The 23325-nt window shown below is 43.6% G+C and overlaps 1 protein-coding gene across 2 annotated transcripts in view; it reads left to right on the top strand.

Moving 5' to 3' along the window:
- Positions 1–23325, top strand: part of pof1b (POF1B actin binding protein) — a 224034-nt gene that overhangs the window by 178816 nt on the left and 21893 nt on the right. For both annotated transcript variants that reach the window (XM_083643071.1, XM_083643070.1), the window contains exons 7-10: positions 589–681; positions 4437–4550; positions 9886–10038; positions 18243–18362. In XM_083643071.1, the coding sequence (XP_083499197.1) occupies positions 589–681; positions 4437–4550; positions 9886–10038; positions 18243–18362 (480 nt within the window). The remainder of the gene's footprint in view (positions 1–588; positions 682–4436; positions 4551–9885; positions 10039–18242; positions 18363–23325) is intronic.

Here is a 23325-nt window from a genome sequence, read left to right as displayed (position 1 = left end):
TCTCTTCATCTCAGACTCGTCTGACTGCAGATCAGAGCTCACTCTAAATGTCCCTTCAGTGTTCGTCATTAGGGCTGGGCGATATGGACCAAAAATCATATACTGTATTTTTAGGCTGAATGCTGATACACAAAATATATCTCAGTATTTTCTACGCAGTAAGCTAAATGTTCAGTTGTAAGTCAAAGCCACATGTGAAATGTCGCAACAAGCATTGTTATTAAAACAAGACTGTGATGATGAAAATAAAATGCAAAGACAGTTTTTCCTTCCCGACTACTGGTGCTTTCACAAAATATTTACACAATGAGATTTTTGATAAATAATCATCAGTAATGTGGATATAATGACTAAGTGGGTAAAGGCAAATAATGAAACAGCTAGCACAGTCTGGTAAGTTCAGAACATGGCATCACTTTACTGTAATGCAGCCTTTAAACCCAGGAAAACACTACACATGCATCATGCATCTACATCATGATATTACCATATCCAAATCTAAGACGATATCCGCATATGGATATATGTAGCCCTTTGGTTGTGTCTTTGTAGTGAGTTTGTCAGACTGAATTTGTGTTTGTCCCTCAGACTCGTCTGACTGCAGATAAAAGCATGCGCCTCCTTCTGTCCACCTTCAGCAGCCTGAGAGAGGAGCTCATCCACATGTCTGAAGACCTAAGGGTGAGACCCTAGACTCTACAGTACTGTATACTGTTGTGAATACTGTAGGGAATTTGTAAACCACTTGAAAAATACGGCCATGAACTTAACCTAGGAGGACTTCAGCCTGGACTTGTCAGGTATTGTGAATTGTAATTGGTCAATCTTATAGCTATTTTGAGCTATTTGAACTAATACCATAACTATTTACATCTACTTTTATTTATTTTAGTGATCATTCACAGACCTCAATGAAGGCTTATGTAGTTTTCCATTTCCATCTCTACTGGTGTCTGGTAGTTTTCGGCTAGATTGAGAATCATTATTGTTTGGATCTCGAAGGCCAAGCTTGTAACGTCACCTAGCATGTTAAAGTGAAAGATGTCTGAACCCTCAGTCTCCTCTCATTAACGGTCATATGACACGTCACATGACACGTCACATGACCTGAAAGTGAGGAATGATGTTGAACTCATTACACTGACAGACAGCTTCCTCACTTATTCTGACTGGAAGACAACTGACGCGTCCAACCTGGAGAATCAGTGACCAAGGCTTCAAGTCACAACTAATCCAACGGGCAAATTAGACTATGATGTGGCTGTTAAATGTGACAGCAGAGAGTAACTAATTACATTTCTTCAATCAGTCCACTCAGCTTATTTTGTTATTCCGAACCTGTTAAACATGTGTTACTTCCAAGGGTGTAGTGGAGGGTAAACACAGTTTACCCACCTCTTTGAAACGAGGCAGAGAGTTTACTCACCTATTTTCAGATCAACTGTATCAATCAATGAGGGGAAACAAGGTGGCTAAACTACTACACCTTGGATAGTTTACCCACCTCTGTATTTACAACTGCAACCCTGGTTACTTCCCTGTTATTGAGTCAAGTCTAATACAGTGGTTTTAAACTGTGCTGGTTACAGCAAGGAAAATATTTAGGGATGCACCGATCGATCGGCACGTGACCGGAAATGGCCGATTTTCACGTGATCGGCCTCGATCGGTGATCTGCGCTGGTCACTCTAAATAGCCGATTCTGTGAGCCGATTTTCACATGACGTGCGCGCACCCCAAAGCACCGAGACAGGCACCCAGCCACCACACCACACACGCCAGCATACCTTCCTCGTTGTGGATTTTTTTCACCGTCAGTGAAGTAGACAAATCTCGCAGTTTGTCACACATGCAAGTCGAAAATAAGCCGTGGAGACAGAGATGCGGCTGAGTCCCGCTCGGCTGGAGTCCAGTCTGAGCGGCTTGCTTCACCTCACTGGCCCCTCTCTCTCTCTCTGCTCTCTCTCCCCGGGAAGCGGTGCTCCAGCACCGCCACCGCGCACAGCCGGCTTGGCGAGGTGAACGCGAGCATTGTGTCCAGTATAACCATTCCCCGACCTGCCTTTTCCATTCCACATCAGCGCTGCTGCCTCAGCCTGTCAGTCATGTTGTAACGTAGATACAGGAGAGACTATTTGTTTCGTATTGCAAATAGAACGACGGACATAATAATAAAAATGCATCGGACTCACAAGTGTGCAAGGTTTTCTGTGTGTGACGATATTTTTTCGGATGGCAGATACAAATACGCATACCAAACTTCGGACTGTGTGTAAACTCCGCCTGATATTCAGACTGAAGATCGTTACTGTAACTCATAAACTCATTTCCCCTCTACTCAAGAGGACTGGTCTGGAGCCAGTCTATAAACCCCTTGTCCATGGATCATTTTGATGTTCTGTTGCACCTGTTTTCTTTTGGAAAAGTAAATGCATGATAGCTGTGGGATATAGGCTATTGGATTTAATTAAATTTTTGTATTCATTGTATTTGCACAAAAAAGCTCTGTCCAGTAGCCTAACCTGGAACACTTTTATTTTGAGATGTGTTTGAGTGAGATGGTCCTACTTCATGCAAATGATAATAATTGTTTATTTGTTTATTTGGATCCCCATTAGATGTAAGAATTGTTTTATGTATCTTAATTTTCAAACAAAGTTACAAAAACGTTTGTGTAAGCTGTCAATTGTTGTTTTTAGAGAAAAAAAATCGGAATCGGCAAAAATCGGTATCGGCAAGTCAGACTATTCAAAAATCGGAAATCGGAATCGGCCAAGAAAATGGCAATCGGTGCATCCCTAAAAATATTCCAACCCATCATGACAGTTTTCCACCACTCACTGGAAGTCCTCAGACCTGTTTCAGTGTTGTGTTTCCACAACGTCATAAAGTCCTAGTTCACCTACTGTATAGCGTTCCCACGGTCATGGAAAAACTGGAAAAGGCCCAGAATTTCAAAATCTAATTTTCTAGGCCTGGAAAAGTCATGAAATTAATCAAATCCTTTTGTCAGCTTATTATTATTATGATTAATATTATTATTGTTGTTGTTGTTATTGCTATTATTATTATTATTATTATTATCATTATTATTATTATTATTATTATTATTATTATTATTATTTATTATGATTATTATGATTATTTTTATTATTATTATTATTATTATTTATTATGATTATTATTATTATTATTATTATGATTATTATTATTATTATTAAGAGCTTCCATGTAATGTGAGCCACTGCCTCCAAATGAACACCAGAAATTATTACTACATTGGACAAATACGACACACTTCTTTTACGTGTATATTGTATTTTGCTTGTATTTTATATTAATATTGTTTATGGTAAATTCACGTTTTATTCCAATAGCCTCCATGTAATGTGATGCACTTAAAATCATTTAAATCCAACATAAAGAGGTGTGTCCAATTTGAAATCAATCTATGGATTATTTGTTTGATTAATCCTTTAGAATGACAGATGCCCGTCCCAAGTTAGCACAGTACCTGTGTGAGTGTTGAAGCTGCTCTCTCAGTCTGAGCAGCAGACTGTTGAAGCTGCTCTCTCAGTCTGAGCAGCAGAGTGTTGAAGCTGCTCTCTCAGTCTGAGCAGCAGAGTGTTGAAGCAGCTCTCTCAGTCTGAGCAGCAGAGTGTTGAAGCAGCTCTCTCAGTCTGAGCAGCAGAGTGTTGAAGCAGCTCTCTCAGTCTGAGCAGCAGAGTGTTGAAGCAGCTCTCTCAGTCTGAGCAGCAGAGTGTTGAAGCTGCTCTCTCAGTCTGAGCAGCAGACTGTTGAAGCTGCTCTCTCAGTCTGAGCAGCAGAGTGTTGAAGCAGCTCTCTCAGTCTGAGCAGCAGAGTGTTGAAGCTGCTCTCTCAGTCTGAGCAGCAGAGTGTTGAAGCTGCTCTCTCAGTCTGAGCAGCAGAGTGTTGAAGCTGCTCTCTCAGTCTGAGCAGCAGAGTGTTGAAGCTGCTCTCTCAGTCTGAGCAGCAGAGTGTTGAAGCTGCTCTCTCAGTCTGAGCAGCAGAGTGTTGAAGCAGCTCTCTCAGTCTGAGCAGCAGAGTGTTGAAGCTGCTCTCTCAGTCTGAGCAGCAGAGTGTTGAAGCTGCTCTCTCAGTCTGAGCAGCAGAGTGTTGAAGCAGCTCTCTCAGTCTGAGCAGCAGAGTGTTGAAGCTGCTCTCTCAGTCTGAGCAGCAGAGTGTTGAAGCTGCTCTCTCAGTCTGAGCAGCAGAGTGTTGAAGCAGCTCTCTCAGTCTGAGCAGCAGAGTGTTGAAGCTGCTCTCTCAGTCTGAGCAGCAGAGTGTTGAAGCTGCTCTCTCAGTCTGAGCAGCAGAGTGTGTGCTTTCTCATGTATAATATATAAACATAATATATAAACATCTGTTATATATACTCTCTCAGTCTGAGCAGCAGTGTGTGCTTTCTCATGCAGCGTCTGGACAGTGAGAAGGAAACTCTGGAGAGAGACCTGAGCTTTAAGGCAGACCAGGCTCAGCAGTATGACCGCCTCCTAGAGGCTGTCAGAGAGAACAACAGACAGCTACAGGTACACTCGTGTGTTTGTGTGTGTGTGTGTGTGTGTGTGTGCGTGTGTGTGTGCGCGCGGCGCGCGTGCCCACGAGTGTGTGTGTTGTCTTATTTTTCTATTAATGATGAACGACTCATGATTTTTGCCAATCTTTAAAAAGCTATTTTTGTTTTTTGAACTCTTTATTTAAAACTGTCTGATATATTGGGTAACGTTGAGAAATTCCATAAGACTTGGCAACCCTTCATTGATTATGTAGAGGCTAGACAATAACCATCCTCTTAACTCTTTGCTACAATAACTAGGTTATACCCAAAGTGAAATGAATAATCACCCTGTAAAGCAGCTCTGTACCTTGGTTGATATTTATGCTGTATTATGTACTGTGCATGTTATATTGCGGCTATGCATGCAAATTCCTTACTGGTTTTGTAATATTTTACATAATTTGTCATTTTGTATACACTGCTTACTAGGGCTGTCCCGAATACCATTTTTGAACTTGGAAGCTTCAGTGACAAGTATTGGAATAGAGAGCCAAAGTGACATCACTTCCTGCCTTTCAGTGACAAGTATTGGAATAGAGAGCCAAAGTGAACGTCACTTCCTGCCTTTCTCCCTGTACCAGCATCAGAAAAAATACAACGGTGGTAAACAGAGACAGACAGTACTTTTTTGATCCCGCTTGAATTGTGCCACGAGATACACATGTTACATTTTGTCAATTTAAAAGATAACTATGCATGTCAAGAAAGTCACAGTTTGTCCTGAAACTGAAACGTAAGGTTTAGTTTTGTTAATCAACTACATCTCATGTTGCACATTACCCCCAGGGGCCCCTGGGCACTGAAACTCCCAGGGGCCCCCCTACCCAAAACAAGATAAAATAATTAAAAACAATTGTCCAAGTAAAATGCTGATTCTAAATATAACTGAATCGTTTTGTTTGACCAAGCAAATCAATTTTTTTATAAGCATTTTATAAAATGTCTATGGAAAAATGAATGGCTGAGCAGTCACCACCAGGGACACTGGAACTGTTTTTAAGTAGGGGGTGCTGCAAGGAAGGGACTGTGAAAAATTTACTTTTTAGGATGTTTGGATGTTTTTTAGCCATATTTAGAGGAATATCTCATTTTAAATTAACATTAGTATTATACTGTTATTATGTCATTATTCAGTTTCTGAGATTCAGTTTCTCACTCACTCATAGGCGATTCTAGGCTTTGCAAACAGGTAGCACCAGCAGGATAAAAATATTTTGTACATTTTAAAGTAAAATGCATGAATCTGATGCACTCTGAGAGCAAAAGGAAGAGGACCTTCACATTAATATCCTCTTCACTGTGCTGTGGCTTTACAATGATGAAAAAATAATTGTCTAATAAACACAGGTGCAAGCAAAACACTAATGAGGGTTTCCAAATTCCAATCATGGAAGTTTGAAGCCCTCATTAGTGTTTTGCTTGCACCTGTGTTAACCCTGCCTTTTCGACAAAAAAGACCCCGTGAGAAGGGTCTACTGTCCCAACTCCCAGGCTAAATAGCCTACAGTAAGCAACACATGTGACTAAAGTGTGTAGGCTACAATAAAACAGAACAGACAGGTTGCTGATATGGGATTCATGGCTTCTGTTCAGATATCAAATGCATGGCATGTTTGTGCCTTCCAACCATAGCATTGAAGTTAGTCAATCTTTTCTAGTAGAACAATGTACTAATAGCTTATACTGAAGTAGAACCATACTGTAACTGTAGTAGGCTACATTACTGGTTCATTTGAACAAAACATTAAGAATAAGAGCAGCTTATGGAATTTATAAATGTCCTTTGTAACAGCAGTGTAGAGAAATATCTGCAAATGACATCTCAAAGACAGGATGCTGTTGAGAAATATTTGAGGCTGTCTTCAATTGTGCTAAAACAACATTGGTAAGCTTTGTACAAAGAAGATACTGTTGCATTAATATTGGTATCCTATGTTATGGTTAAGTAGCCTATATTTGCACGCTATTGGTATTGTTTTTTTTGTTTTGTTTTTACTGGGAGTAGCCTACTCACGAGTCTCTCAGGCTGCAGTAGTGTCGTTAAGTTAAGTTAACAAGCAGCTGGGTGCCAGCCGTGGCTCTCTCTCCCTCCCCCGCTCTCATGTCTCATCTCTCTCTCTCTCCCTCTCTGTCTCTCGCTCTCTTTATCTCTCTTTCCCTCTCTATCAGCCTCGGTCTCTCGCGCTCTATCTCGCGCAAATGGGGGACATCTAAATAGTTTATTACGTAGAAATAAAATAAAAAAATCATCTGGCCAGTAGGGGTTGCACGTGCATCCGGTGCACCAACGTATAATCGCCAGTGCACTCACTTTCATGTCACCACCTGCTCTCCCTTTAGGTCGTTTTACACTACAACAGACAGCAACAGAGGCAGAAACACTGAAATTATTTAGTCTTATATTTTATTATCTTATTATTATAAACCAAACCTCAAAAATAACATGCTTTGCTCATAGTCTTCAACTAAACCCTAAATATCGCAGTATAAAACATATAAAACAAATTGTAATCATATAAAACACATTTTGATCATATATATATATATATTTTAATTGACATTACATTTCCAATACAAAACAGCAGAGGGTGCCGCAGCACCACAAGCACCCCCACTTCCCGCGCCCCTGGTCACCACTTGCCCACAGGCATCCAATGAGACTAAGGGGCACTTTACACGAGGACGGTTTCCTATGGAAACGGGGAATTATTGTATCGTTAGTGCCTCCCGTTAAGACGGCGACGGCAAATTTGCGCTTAGGAAACGACACATTTTAAAACCACCCTCCAGAGTGGAATTGTTGGTGACGCTCCCCGCTGAGCGCTCCACATAATCACTTTGGAACGGCACATTTCAGAAACTCTGACGTGCCTGCACAGGCGACACACGCGATGCCGTGCGCGAGTTGGCAACCAAATACAACGTCAGTATGAATGAAGTTTGGCAACACTCAGAATTAAGCTACACTGCGGCCAACTTCAGTTACATGTTCATAGCGTTACTGCTGCGAGGAGCCGATGGCTGTACCCGGTCGGCATTTAACGTTAGTTACAAAAGCAGTCGACAGTGTTTTCTCACTGCCAGTAGCAGTAGGGTGACAGATCACAGTCAGCTGGCCAGCGCTGAATGAGGAGCCTCCCGGTCCTCGCTGCTCGTTAAAGATTTCCAATAGGCGTTATTCTGATAAACTGGTCACGTATATATTACATTCTCACCCGACAAATATTAAAACTTTAACAGTTTGGGGGGTTTTTTTAGCTTGAAAAAAGCTTTTTGGCAAGTCTAAATGACTGCGGAAAGTATACTCTACTTCCGCGTTTAAAGTGAAATTACGTCATGCAGTAAGCGTCCTTGTATGGGCAAAGAATAAGGTGATCACACTGCCACCTAGCGACCTGGCATGTACATTACGGCGTTTTAAAAATTCAACAGCGCTCATGTAAACAGGGAGAAGGTGTGAAGGAAAAGGTGTGAAGGAAACGCTATTGTGTCGTTTCTTTCAGAAACTGTCCTCGTGTAAAGGGCCCCTAAATCATCAGACTTAATCTTCTTGGAAACAAATTTTATTTTGTCCTGATTGGTCTTAGATTTGTGTCATAGTTCTGTGGAGCCCAACATGAGCCCGACCAAAAAAAAAAAAAAAAAAAAAAATTGGAGGGCCCCTTCACACCGAGGGCCCCTGGGCACCTGCCCAGGTTGCCCTATGGTTAATCCGGCCTTGGCTGGGCGGCACGAAGGTGAGGGCAAAAATCGAACTTCAAGGATTTTCCTTTTTATTGAAAAGAATACTCCTACACATATTGTTTTTAGAGCCATAGCCCATAAAAACAAAATTTTGCTGATAATGTGGCTGCATGGTCAAACTGTCACAGTTTCAGTGCTGGTAAGCAATCTTATATGAGAGCTGTTAGGCACAAAACTATCACTAAGGTTAATTGCCCTTGCCTGAGAGAATAAGTAATAATAATTAATGTTGATACATAATGAATAATGTTGGATTGCTATTTAAAAATGAATGTAAGGACCTCAGTTGTGCGGATGGAGAGACTTAGATTCACAAGGACCAATTCACTGGACAAATTCTCTGTCATTTGGGAAGCGTTTCTGGCCTACCTGGTCAGGGGGATGAATGACTCACCTGACTGGACTCTTTGTCCCATCTTGTATGAGACCCCAAGCGCAGTTTTTATTATAAGCACCTTATGCAAAGGTAGCCATGTTGTAATATTGAATGTTGTATGTCTTTGTTTTTGTTTTTCTTAAATTTTTCTTTTCCTGTGTCTGAGCATGTTTGTTTTTGTTTTGTACATGTTCTGAAAAAGCTAAAAAAAAAAAAAAAAAAACAGGAAGCATTCGAATACTGTTTTGGACATCGATTACTGGCACCGTGGCTCCTGCATTACATCCTTGGCTTGTTGGAGGAAGCTAAGCATGTCTGACTCTGGTTAGTCCTTAGATGGGAGACCATGGTGCTGGAAGGGGTGTTGGAGGACCAGTAGGAGGTGCTCTTCCCTCTGGTCTCATGAATAACCTCCCGAAGTACAGTGGTGTTGTCAATGGAGATGGATAGGTCCCCCCACACACACACACACACACAAACACACACACACACACACACACCATGATATGTAAAGTGCTTTGGGTGCTATGTAAATCCAATCACTTATTACCAGTGTTGGGCAAGTTACTTTCAAAATGTAATATACTACATATTACTAGTTACTTTCATTTGAAAGTAATAAGTTACTTTACAATATTACTGTCTGTGTAGAGTAACTCGTTACTTATTACACTACTTTTTTGGATTACTTTTACCAAAACAACAGCAGCAGCAGAATGACATGGCCGCCCCGGAACCATCCCGAAAAATAATTTCAACCGCCTTGAAGTCAGTTAAACTGTCCAAAATTCTAAATGTTATTCTTTTCCTTTGTTATTGTCATCTATAGTGGTTATTTGCATAAAAACACACAGTTTGATTAGGAAATAATTGTATCTTTTTTAAATATGTGCTTTGATTGAATAAAATGTAACTGAATTTGTAACTTGAGTTACTTGACAAAGTAACTGGTATAATATTACTGAATTCCTATAAGTAATAAAGTATTACTGAGTTACTGCTAAAAGTAATATATTACATGTAATATGTTACTTTTGTAATGAGTTACCCCCAACACTGCTTATTACCACCGCCAACCGCCGCTGGTCAGTGTGTGTGTGTGTGTGTGTGTGTGTGTGTGTGTGTGTGTGTGCGCGTGTGCGTTCATGTGTGTTTCTGAGTCCCTCTGTGTGTGGTCTCTCTCTAGGTGTCTGTGAAGCAGAGCAGTGCATCTCAGCGTGCGTTGGAGAGTCAGCTGATGAGCAGTAGGAGCACAGACTCAGGCCGGGAGTTCAAGCTGAAGGAACTGGATGGGCGCATGAGAGCCATGGAGAAGGAGAACGAGATGCTGCGACAGAAGGTAACGTTACTGCCCCGCCTCACCAGGTCCCACGCATGCTGCAAGTTTCACATGGCACTTCAAGCCCACTCTAGTTCTTAAACCATCACAGTAAAAAAATCCCAATTTCCTATCGTTGTCTCCATCGGTACACGTCTCTACTCGCTATCCAATTTATCCTTCAACCCACAATAGTAGACTCTTTGACAGCTTGTTTGGCCCTGTTTCTATTTCATTTCGATCTCTTTCTAGTTATGACTCCGTGGGTGGTTTGCATATTAAAAAATTATCTATTTTTCTTAAGTTAACTTTAGCTAGTTAACTAGCTGGCCAGCTACCTTGTGCTGCCTGTCACTGAGGTAAATAACGCTATTAGGAGGAGAGCTGGCCATTTTCGAGTTGTGCTTTGCAAATACAGAGTAACGTTAACACATTCACTGCCAGCCGTTTTTCAAAACTGTAGTTAGCTTCTGCCAGAGGGTTTTTTTGAGGATTCTGGCTCATCTTTCAAGAGCCGAGGATTCGTTTCTGTTAGGATTTTGTGAACACACAATATCTCAAAAGAACTAATAGAATGTGTGCTTTCTCTGTCTAAAAGAGTTAGTTTGTAGAGTTAGTAGTTATGTAAGCATTAGCAGTTGAATACAGCATGGTTTCAGCGTCTGTAAATTTATTCTGAGATAAACGGCTTTTTGTGAAATTCGATAGAACAGTCACTTTAACCATTCATTTTTGGCATCAGTAAGACGTCAGACATCTAAACAATAGTTTTGAACAGTAATTTCCTCCATAACAGCAGGAAACTAGCCTGGTAAACCGCCCGTCACGTGAACTCACATTGCATTTGGTTCTCCGTGACGGTCTGGACCTGCACAGGCAGTTAAGATGATTGGTCGAGCCATGCCAGCTCGACGAATCAGCGGCGGCCGTAGGCGGGCTCTGGCTCGTCTGGGCAAGTAGTGGGTACATGGTCTTTGTAGTTCTTTTCACTCATCAGCATGGCTGCCGCCGCGGAAGTGACAGGCAGTGAATGAAATTGAATGTAACGTTCCCAATTCTATGTATTAAATTCTAAAAAACGACCCTCAACATTTGGGAAGGCTAAGCCACACAACTAGTTCGTTATAATCTAACTAAATGCTTCGAAGGTGACTTTACGACCGCGAGGACTCAATCAATGAATACCACGGAGATCATCCACAGGCACCTTCCGCGATCTGATTGGTTGAAGTTAACACCCACCAGCGGTGATAGACAGATGGGTCATCCAATCACCTGCCAAGTAGCTTGGACAAAGTGCCCGCCTCCGTCAGCGGGTCTGGTGACTTCAAACCCAGATCGACTGGTTTAGCGTGAAACCTATGTGGAGCTATACCGTCCATCTGGCAGCGTCAGGTTAGCAGGAAACACCCCTTTCCTTCAAACTCCTCCCTCCGTGTGTGTTCTTCTTGGCTGCAGCGAGCGTGTCACAAGCTCGTTGCTGCTGCTGCTGTAACCTCGCGTCACCAGCTCACTGCTTTGCTGCTGCTGTGCCTGTCTGCCTGTCTGCCTGGCGGCCGCTGGGCTAGTCTGGATGGATGGGCTCGCTCGTTTCTTGGGGTTCTGAGAGCTTTGATGAAGCTTTTGCGATTCTGGTCTTATTTATGCTGCGTGTTTCAAAGTGTGTTCCACCCGTAATCTATTATGCAAATTTGCAAAACCCCACCGCCAGCTCCCAAGCGCGAAAGCGTTTTCGCCAATCCATTTTCATGAGAATGGCTTCCTGACACTGCTTTTTGCTTGCCTTCCTCTAGAATGGAGAGCACTGTCGCCACTTAGTGGGTCGGTGGAATGGGTTGTACACGTTCGGTCGCTCCAATATTTTTATAGGAGACGTGGGGGGCATTGATCCACGTAGCACCGTCAAAAAATTTTTTTTTTTTTTTTTGACGTCTCAACTCGTCATTGGCAGTGAACCGTTGGAATTTTTTTGACGAGTCAACTCGCCATTGGCAGTGAACGTGTTAATATACAGAAAGTGAACTCTTTATTTTACGGGGGCATAAAAAAAACTGTCATTCCAATTCCAAGGACAACTTAATTATTTTTATGGGTATTTTTCTCCAAGGGCCCAATAATTTCCTACCCTGTCTTACTTATGGAAAACTGTCACATCGCTGTGTCATTGTGTCATGTTCTGTCACATGTTCTCTCTGTGTTCTTAGCTCAAATAATAATAATAATAATTATTATTATTATTATATTTCACCTTTCAAGGACTCAAAGACACTTTACACTATACACTACACTAACGTGATGACGATAGTGCAACAAATAATGGACAAACAGGTCACAGACACACAGAGATAGGTGGGGGGGACTAAGAGAAGGCAGAGGAGAATAGATGGGTCTTGAGGGGGGATTGAAAAACTGTGAGGGACTCTGAGTCTCTGATGTCAGGGCGGAGGGAGTTCCAGAGCCTGGGAGCTGCCCTGGAGAAGGATGGGGGGGGGGGGGGGGGTGGTAAGTTGTTGCAGGGCCTTGTATGTGATTGTGAGGACCAGTATTTTGTAGTTGATCCGGTATATGCAGCTGGTTGCCGAAGTATCCCGCATGGTTGAGATTGTTTAAAGTCTCAAGACCTTGATGATGCTCAATAGTGAAGCTTTTGGGCCCTATCTTCGCAAAAGCGGTAATTTAGCGTTTGCGCTCGTTTAACGCCGGCGCAATGCAAATTGGGGGCAGGCACAATCGCATGCCTGTTGTAATTGTACTGGACATAGGCGTGCCACATACCAAACCAGGCGTTTCAGCGCTAATTCGCTAAGTCATCTATTGCTATGTGGCGATATATGGCATTATCCTATCGTCAGCAGCGCGCAATTACTTTGCGCTAAGAGCTTTGAAAAGCACCTCTTAGGCACTAAAATACTCGCTGTGCTTAAGCGCACCATAATCTCCATGCTGCGCAGCGCAGAAACGTCATGAAATTGAAATTATTTTGATTGCAGATTATTCGGTGAGGCAATCAACTATAATTCACTGAGAACCTTTTATCACATCGCAAGGAGGGGTTACAGTAAATTAATTGAGAAAACTTGTACATTGTAGCCTACTTGCAATAGGCTATTCACCTTCACCTGCTATCCCATAACCCGGAGGGTCGTTGGCACCACAGCCGATCTGTCACAAGCTGTCTCCATCTCTCTCTGTCCTCGGCACGAGTCGGCAGCTCAATGTTTCGCAGAGTTTTAATTGAGTCCACTGTAAATCCTCCAATCTTTTCTTTTTCTTTTATCTTTCGTTTACCCGCTGCAAACACGTTTCTATTGTCCCACCCCAGTCAACAAAATAACCCGAGTTGCATCAAAACTCAGATGTTTTTAATAGGGATGCACCGATATGAAAAGTTTGGCCGATACCGATAACCGATATTAACATTGCTGTTATGACCGATAACCGATATTTGCCGATGCCGATATGATCTGTATAAAAACACGTTATATGATCATCGAATTTTGAACATATTGAAAAAGTGATGCATTTCTTTATTTACAAAACTTTGGAAAAGCCCATACATCATAGATTCACCGCATTGTTTCCTCTCAATGTGAACATTTTGGCTGATACCGATAACCGATATTGGTTGAGTTTCCCAACAAAGAAGCTTCTTAAGAGTTAAGAAGCTTCTTAAGGAGTTAAGAAGCTTCTTAAGGAGTTAAGAAGGCTCCAAAGAAGTGTTTCCAAAACGCCTTCTTAACAGAAGAGAAAAATAAAAAAAAATAGAAGGCTCTTAACACGTTGAGTGCCATAGCCGAGATATCTCGTCTTACATAATCCAACGGTTAAGTGCCATAGACGAGCTATCTCGTCTTACATAAACATTTTTTTCTTTTGACGGTGGGACATCAATCAACCCCTTTTACATCTTCGAGATCACTATTGGAGCAAGAGAATGTGTATAATCTATTTTACCGACCACTAAGTGGCGACAGTTCTCTCCAGACAGAGACAGAGAGAAAGCCACAGCCACGGGACCCGTGGACCAAAAGCAGCCGCCTCCCGCGGAAATGGCTTGGCGATTTTACAGTCAGAAACGAAGGAGCCTCATTCTCATACTGTAGGCGGGGACGCTTCGCGCTGCTGCGGTGGGGGGTTCCAGAAATGGACTGGGTGAGCAGCATAAAGCCTAGAGTCGCACGGGGCTTAATCGGGGCTCTCAAACCCAAGAGACAGTGAGACCTATCCACACTCGCTGCCAGGGAGAGAGGCTGTTCAACTCGCTGCAAACTCCCAGCAGCAGAGCACTCCGCAGCACAGACGGAGGGAGGAGTTTGGAGACACACACACACTCTCTCTCTCTCTCTCTCTCTCTCTCTCTCTCTCTCTCTCTCTCTCTCTCTCTCTCTCTCTCTCTCTCTCTCTCTCTCTCTCGAGAGAGAGAGAGAGAGAGAGAGAGAGAGAGAGAGAGAGAGAGAGAGAGAGAGAGAGAGAGAGAGAGAGAGAGAGAGCGCACAGAGTGGGAGACAAGGGCACCCATAATCACAGGCACGTGAGGTGGTTCTAAAAATCCATTTATCTCCAAACTCTCTGAAAATCTCTGAAACCATGCTGTACTCAACGGCTAATATCTACATAACTACTAACTCTGCAAACTAACTCTTTTAGACAGAGAAAGCACACATTCTATTAGTTATTTTTAGATGATTGGTGTTTACGAATTCTTAACAGAAAATAATCCTCGGCTCTTGTAAAATGAGCCAGAATCCTCAAAAAAAAACCTGGCACAACTTACCTACAGGATTGAAAAAATGGCTGGCACTCAATGTGTTAAGAAGCATCTTAACTGGAGCTGTCCACAATCTCGATGTGAGAGGTCCTCTGCGGCCCATTAGATGGCACTCTGAGCCCACCAGTGGGCCACGACTCAGTGGTTGAGAAACACTGTTGTAGAATAACCTAATCATGGTCCCCTTAAACTTTATTAAACATTATTTATTTCAGACATGGACTGCAGTTCAAATTGCTTTATATACACAGCATACAACAAAACAGAGAAACACTACAGAATTTAAGCAACCTTGGGTTCTGTGAAAGGTGCTATATAAATCCACAACATTATAAAAGGAATCCATTCTGATTAGAGGAATATAGCCTACGGTAAAACATTTAAAACACAAGTAACCATACATAGAGGGGAGATTTTCAAGTGTTCCCCAATTTTAAACACTAAAGGGTGCATGAAAGAAAGGAAAAAGGGAAAATCACAAGAGGAACAGTGGACACAATTATCTCCTTTTGCCTGACGCGGCTGGATCTGCCAGTGTTTTGTCATTAAGAAGGTGTTAAGAATGCCCCAGACCCTTCTTACAAAACCTTCTTAACGAAAGATCATCTTAGCGCTAAGAAGCTTTTGGGAAACGCAGCCTTCTTAACGGAAGATAATTGGAAGATAATTTTAGGCTAAGAAGCAATCGGGAAACACGTTGGCTTCGTTGGCTTCTTACGGGAGCCTTAAGAAGGGTCAAAGAAGCTTCTTAGCGCTAAGAAGCTTTTGGGAAACGCATGCCTTCGTAAAGAAGCAATTGGGAAACGCGTTTGCTTCTTAAGGGGGCCTTAACTCATTGAGTGCCAGCCACTTTTGGAGAACGGACGCTCCCAGTGCCAGAGTTTCAGAGCGTTTTCAGTGATTTCTCGAGGCCCACAGAATATTGTGTGATATTACTATGTAAACACCGAACACGCACAAGGAACGAGGAGACTCTCTTCTATCATCTGCAAAAAAAAGTTTATTGATCCCATTTTCCGTTCTTTAGTTATGAGCCGGAGAAGATAGCTTGATTTAACCAAAAACAGCAATTTTTTTCTAGAAGCTGAGATAATGAGCCTTTTGTGAAATTAAACATTTCAAGCACATCATTGACTCTGAAGCTAATATTTTCTGATATAATGACACCTCAAAAATAATTTCCTTCAATAAAAGAGTGAAAACAAAGGAATTTTGTTTGGCCAAATAATATTTTTTAGCTGCAACCAGCAGCGCTGGCCCCTGCGTGCGCAGACCCTACACCTTCTTGCTGGTCTTGATTTACTGCTGGTGGGCATCAGATAGCCTATTCTAGCTTGTTTGCTCTCTATGCATCGAGCCTGCTGCTGCCTGGGTCTGTGTGTACTGTCAATGGTTGTATGCTGTAGTGCCCTGCGTGTGCCCCACCCCCCCCCCCCCCCCACCCCCTCCTCCTCCTCCGTGGTGGGAGGAGTGTCTCTGCTGCGGTTTGCTCTGAGTTTGATCTGCACTGAAAAGTCCGCTGCATCCCCCCGCTTTTTTACAGCGTGTCCCCGGCTCCCAGCTGAGAATAATGTAACTTTTCAGAAAGACGCTGGTGTCGGCAACTAAATCATATGGATGGGCTATCGCAGCGGACACGGATGGGGCTCAATTGTGGCAGCAGATGACTGCTGTTCACAGGCACAGCTAACGTTATGCTTTAAGCATATCGATGCGATTTCCGTTTCCTCATGACTTCTTCTCTCTTTTCTCCTGGCCTTTGTCTAATCTGGAGAGCACTGTCGCCACCTAAGGGTTCTGTAAAATAGGTTAGACACATTCAATAGCTCCCCTATTGTAAGAGGCGATGTAAGAGGCTTAGATCGACATCCCCCCGTCAAAAAACGTAATTGACGAACATGTTCGTCCTTGGCACTCTACGTTACTAAACGAAATGACGAACATGTTCGTCCATGGCACTCAATGAGTTAAGAAGGGTTAAATTAGCTTCTTAGCGCAAAGAAGCTTTTGGGAAACCCAGCCATTAACATTGCAACATCGGACCGATGCGGATATGTTAAAAAATAACTAACATCTGCCGATACCGATATGATTGCCGATATATCGTGCATCCCTAGTTTTTAACAGGTATATGATGTGATGGTGTCGTTGTGAGATAATATATACAGTCAATAGGCCTACACCTATCCAAATTACGCATGGGGAGAAGTACAGCATGCCTCACACAAACTGTATTACATGGACAGCAAGATAGAAATCTGATTGATGTAACGTCCAGGCATTGCCAGGCCACACCCGTGAATAATTCTGGTGGTTAACCGCCCAAATCCCGTTTGCGCCGTGCATAAATTATTTGGTGTGCCTCTAATCTGCGCTTGTGCCCGTTGCTGTGATGAGTTATGTTCCCCCGCAAGTAATTGCATCCCCACCATATTTTGGCGCTGTTTTAACTTAACTCTCTCTGTCTCTCTCTCTTTATGTCTGCCTAACTCTCTCTGTCTCTCTGTCTTTATGTCTGCCTAACTCTCTCTGTCTCTTTCTCTTTATGTCTGCCTAACTCTCTCTGTCTCTCTGTCTTTATGTCTGCCTAACTCTCTCTGTCTCTCTCTCTTTATGTCTGCCTAACTCTCTCTGTCTCTCTGTCTTTATGTCTGCCTAACTCTCTCTGTCTCTCTCTCTTTATGTCTGCCTAACTCTCTCTGTCTCTCTGTCTTTATGTCTGCCTAACTCTCTCTGTCTCTCTGTCTTTATGTCTGCCTAACTCTCTCTGTCTCTCTCTCTTTATGTCTGCCTAACTCTCTCTGTCTCTCTGTCTTTATGTCTGCCTAACTCTCTCTGTCTCTCTGTCTTTATGTCTGCCTAACTCTCTCTGTCTCTCTCTCTTTATGTCTGCCTAACTCTCTCTGTCTCTCTCTCTTTATGTCTGCCTAACTCTCTCTGTCTCTCTCTTTATGTCTGCCTAACTCTGTCTCTCTGTCTTTATGTCTGCCTAACTCTCTCTGTCTCTCTCTCTTTATGTCTGCCTAACTCTCTCTGTCTCTCTGTCTTTATGTCTGCCTAACTCTCTCTGTCTCTCTCTCTTTATGTCTGCCTAACTCTCTCTGTCTCTCTGTCTTTATGTCTGCCTAACTCTCTCTGTCTCTCTGTCTTTATGTCTGCCTAACTCTCTCTGTCTCTCTCTCTTTATGTCTGCCTAACTCTCTCTGTCTCTCTCTTTATGTCTGCCTAACTCTCTCTGTCTCTCTCTCTTTATGTCTGCCTAACTCTCTCTGTCTCTCTCTCTTTATGTCTGCCTAACTCTCTCTGTCTCGCTGTCTTTATGTCTGCCTAACTCTCTCTGTCTCTCTCTCTTTATGTCTGCCTAACTCTCTCTGTCTCTCTGTCTTTATGTCTGCCTAACTCTCTCTGTCTCTCTGTCTTTATGTCTGCCTAACTCTCTCTGTCTCTCTCTCTCTAGTTGGCGGGACAGTGCAGCAGCTCCACCCTGCAGACCAAGACAGAGGAGCTGTCGCGTCAGTATAGCGAGCAGCTCAACGCCATGAGAGACGAGAAGGACAGAGAGCTGCAGAGCCTGCGGGTGAGAGATGGAGGGAGGAATGGATACAGTTGAATTGGGCAAAACGAAATAAAAAATATACAGTAGAGGACTTACTGTACAGGTGATGTAATGCACCGACTGGCGGCCATATTGGAGATCAGCTCTTAAGCACTAACAGCTGTGAAAACATACAACTCTATTTGAGCAAAGTTCAGTGGACATGGTGTATTTCTCTGCTGTTTTTGACTGGGAACTGGTTGTTTTATCACTGGTCCACCCATCTATAAATGTCTAGCTTGTTAGCTAGCTAGTAGTGATGCGCGGGTCATGGTTTTTTAAGGCCCGCCCCAACCCAACCCATCATTGGAGCCAGCCCGCCCCGCCCAGCCCGTTAAAATATCTGAAAATTCCGAACCCAGCCCAACCCAGCAGCCCGCAACGGCCAATTTAATGTAATATGTCTCCGGACTCAGGAGGAGCACAGCGGAGCTTCCAAGGTGTGCAAAGTAGCTAATAACTCTGTGTCTCTCCCCCCTCTCTCTCTCACACACACACAGACACTCACATGCTGCCGTGCCCGACAACAGTTGTAGCCTAGGCCTACTATACTGCTCTGGATGAGTTGCGCTGCTGCTTTCATGACGGTCTTTCTTCAATTAATCCATAGTCTTCAGATAGCGCGACCGACTATGCTTCCCCAAAGTGCGGATGGCGTGACCGCAGTGTTTCAAATGGAGGTAGCAGGTAGAGGTAGGCACTAGGCAGGCTACAGAAACAGTTCTTATTCTTCCCCATTTATTTTAATTACCTCATTCGCTCTGAATTGGCCATGTTGCAGTAGTAGGCTACTAAACGTAGTAGTGCAGCAGGTGCGCACACGGCTTGCAGATACGGCTAGACTCGCTGTCTGATTTCTTTTAATTACCTCATGCGCACTCAATTGTTCACAACCTACTCACGTTGCAGTAAAGTTGACAAATAGATCACAGTCGAGTCCACAACAGAAAATCTGCGGTGGCATTACACTTCAACTAATAATTACAGCGAATAATCCTTCCAAAATGTTTGTTTTGAGAACACATAGGTTACATCATTGAAGCGTTTCTTTACTCCATGTAGGCTATAGAGAGTGCAGCAGGAGTCTTGCCTGATTGTGTGTACCTACGCGTGACAGAGAGTTAACGTCTTTAAGGTTAATTACTCTGCGTGTTTCACTGCTCTAAATTATTTAATAATGTTGCTTTGTCACGTTCTGAGCCTGCCCCGCCCGCACCCGCGATATTTTCATAATTTGCCAACCCAGCCTGCCTGCGGGGCGGCTCAGCCCGCGGGACCCGGCGGGTTCTGGGTGACCCGCGCATCACTACTAGCTAGCTATCAGCTAACCATGATGTCTTGTTGTTAACACATCTGACACTAGCTAACATACATATCTAGTATGGGACTTCAGGATCTCAATGGTGCCTCTGTAGAAGTCCCTGAGGATTTTGGGCCTCAGGCCAAATTTCTTCAGGCATCTGAGTCTGTGTAGTCGCTATTGGGCCTTTTTGGCGACAGTGGTGGTGTGGCTGGCCCACGTCAGGTCCTGGTGGATATTGACTCCCAGGTACTTGAAGCTGTCCGCCCTTTCCACCACTGTGCCCTTGATGGTGATTGGGGGGTGAGTCTCCTTCCCCTTCCTGTAATCCACAATGACGTCCTTGGTCTTAGAGACATTCAGGAAGAGGTGGTTGGCCTGGCACCACTGTTCCAGGGCATCCACCTCCTTCCTGTAGGCCGTCTCATTGCCATTGGAGATCTGCTGTGTCGTCTGCAAACTTCACAATGGTGTTTGAAGTCTGTGTCACCACGCAGTCATGGGTATAAAGGTCGTACCAGAAAGGGCTGGAGACACAGCCCTGAGGCGCTCCTATGCTGATGGTCAGTGGGGAGGAGGTGTGGTTGTCCACTCTCACCACCTGGAGGCGGTCTGTCAGAAAGTCCAGAATCCAGTCACACAGTGCTGTGTACAGGCCCAGATCCTTGAGCTTGCTGACCAACCTGGAGGGCACTATGGTGTTGAATGCTGAGCTGTAGTCCATGAACAGCATTCTCACATAGGTGTCCTTCCCCTCCAGGTGGGAGAGGGCGGTGTGTAGCACGTGGGCAATGGCATCCGCTGTGCTCCTGTTGGGGCGGTATGCAAATTGTAGAGGGCCGTGGTTGGGGGGGAAGGGGGGCGGATGTGTGGCATCCGCCCCCCACCCTAGGCACTTGCTGGCTATGGGGGTGAGGGCTATGGGGCACTGAGGCTGGTCACCTTCTGCTGTTTGGGAATGGGGTTGCTGATCTGAAGCAGGAGGGCACAGTCCGGAGGGAGAGGGACTGGTTGAAAATGTCTGTGAATACCCCCTCCAGCTGGTGGGCACAGACCTTGAGGACATGACCGGGGATGCCCTCCGGGCCACCCGTGTAGGTTGATCCGCATGAACGACCAGCGTACATCCTCTGTGATGGTGAGAGGGCGTAGCCTGGGTAAACCCAGCCCCCACGTGACTTACCCAGGCTAGAGAGGGCGGTCCTGCAGACCTGTTTTCTTTGGAGCACTTGAGACTTGAGGAAATCGATGCATCTCGGCATGAGTTGTAGGGTCGTTTAATTAATTCCCAACGTTATGCACAAATTATTATATGCATGAACGTTATCGGGCCATTATCACCCATTATGTATTTTTAGCAACTTGTTATCAGACTCTGCATGTCGTGATAGTTTGTTGAATTAAGGCTATAGCTTACGCTCAGACTGTTGTCTTCCATGCATGAAGTGCAGCTGTGTGGTCAGTTTTCACAATGCCCCATTGTGTCGTCATGCCCCAACTCCCCCAACCCCCGCCCCCCTCTCTACTCTACACCTGGCCCCCTTTGGCCGTTGAAGGCCCCTGAGGGCCCCCGACGTCCCTGCGTCATGGGTGACGGGTCGTGAGTGAGTCACTACACCACTGTGAGTGACCATAAAACATTTAACTTGGAGCAAAAAAAAAAAAAATTAAAACAGGGATTTTTTTTTTAATTGTATACACCCCCCCCCCCACTCCCACTAGTTATTCTTTGTTTTTGCTCCAACTGAAATGTTTTATGGTCATTCACAATTCAGGGTTAGCTTGGTTTCAGCATTAAAACTCGTTATAAGGATTTTTCTATGGTAGGGCTGGGTTAAAAAAATCGATTCTCCGATTTCTAATCGATTTTTATTTTATTCCTTTGATATCGATTCATATGTCCAGAGATCAATTTTTTTTATGAACTCATTCAGGGCCAATGACGTCTTTGACATGTTATCAGGAATAGCCCAGACGTGTTTGACGTGTTTTTGTTTTTATTACTGCAGCGCGTAGTTCAAACACTTCCTCAGCCTGTGACATAGTATCAGGTCCCTAGCATCTAAGACAACACGTGAACAAACACATACCGCAGCTGTTGTTTTGAAATTGAGCAGGAGGAAAAGCAGAAAACGGATAAGGAGCTTGCCTTGTGCAGACAGGAGAAACGCCATTGAAACGCCCCTCGGCGCGCTGCAGGAGCTGGTCGCTTTCCTGTGTGCCAGCCGGGAGAAAACGGGAGAAAGTAATCCAGAGATGCGTTTGATCATCGGAGGAATGAGGAAATGATCGATCAGAGGGCGGTGAGGACGTGTTGAATAGCCGAGGGGAAAACGGGAACGATCAAATAGCAGGAGGATAGGACAGGGAGACATGGACGAGGACGGGTGGACCAGAACAAAACAAAATAAACACACGGCAGAAGTGGCAGTCACAGCAGCCCGCTGTCCGTTCTCAAGAGCTATTCAGTTGGTTCATGAAATCGCTGGGCTGCGTGCCCTCCAGTGTTGCTCCTGGCCAATCCCGGCGCCACAGGGCGTGGTTATTGCTTATCCTATGTGGGGTTAGAAATCACGCAACGAAGGGGGATCGTGTGTGTGTGTGTGTGTGTGTGTGTGTGTCTGTGTGTCTGTCTGTCTGTCTGTCGGTGTGTCTGTCTGTCTGTCTGTCTGTCTGTCTGTCTGTCTGTCTGTCTGTCTGTCTGTGTGTCTGTCTGCACACTCACTCACACTGCTGTATTGTTGAATGTAAAAAAAAGCACTTCATGTGTATATATATATATATATATTTTTTTTTTTTCATTTGTGTCATAACGAATAGTATTTACATGTCTGATGTCAATACAGTTCAAAATAAAAGAATTGAGAGTGAGTTCTGCCTGAGAATGTGTATTTTACAGAAATTGCCTTTTCTCCTGTTTGTCATCTCAGAGAGACCTTTTGGGTGAAAACAGGGTGTATATAAATGGATATAAGTAGAGTACAGAACATGCTAAAAGCTCACTTTTTTTTTCCTGGTGAACCCAGAGACGTACATCTTCATTTTGAGGTATTGCAAATCACTCTGGTGCTAATAGATAATTTACTGTGGGTCTTGAAAGATGACCAACAATTATGAAAATCTTTGGCCTGTGCTAAATATTGGCAGTCCTAAACTGGCCATGAATGAGTTAAAAAAAAAGTTTCAAGTTGACGTTTATTTATGTTTGTAGTTGAAACAAAAACATAAATACTGTAGGCTACATAAATGGAAATGTTTGATCATTAATATCTACTTTTAGAAATGATATAGGCTGAAATCAAATCACTGTGCATAATTGTGAAAGTGTCTTTATTAACAGATGAAAAGGCTGTTATTTACCCTTTGTCACCACCTGCGAGTAAATATATGTGTAACTAAAACCATTAAAATTGACAACCGGTCGCGCAAAAAAGGTTGGGAACCCCTGTGTTACATAACTGGACAATCATGTAATTCAGGTTACAGCTCAGAAAACATGTTTTAGTATCACTAACCAAATCGATATTGAAATTAATCGAATCGAATCGGGATTAATCAATTCGGAACCTTGTGAATCGGAATCGAATCGATTATTGAAATTTGAACCAACTAGTGCAGTGCCCATTCCCCCATGCACCACCCCGT

Source organism: Poromitra crassiceps (genome assembly GCF_964638095.1).
Source record: "Poromitra crassiceps genome assembly, chromosome: 1".
Lineage (NCBI taxonomy): Eukaryota > Metazoa > Chordata > Actinopteri > Beryciformes > Melamphaidae > Poromitra > Poromitra crassiceps.
Note: the sequence above shows the minus strand (reverse complement) of the source record. Positions and strands in the feature narration are given on the sequence as shown.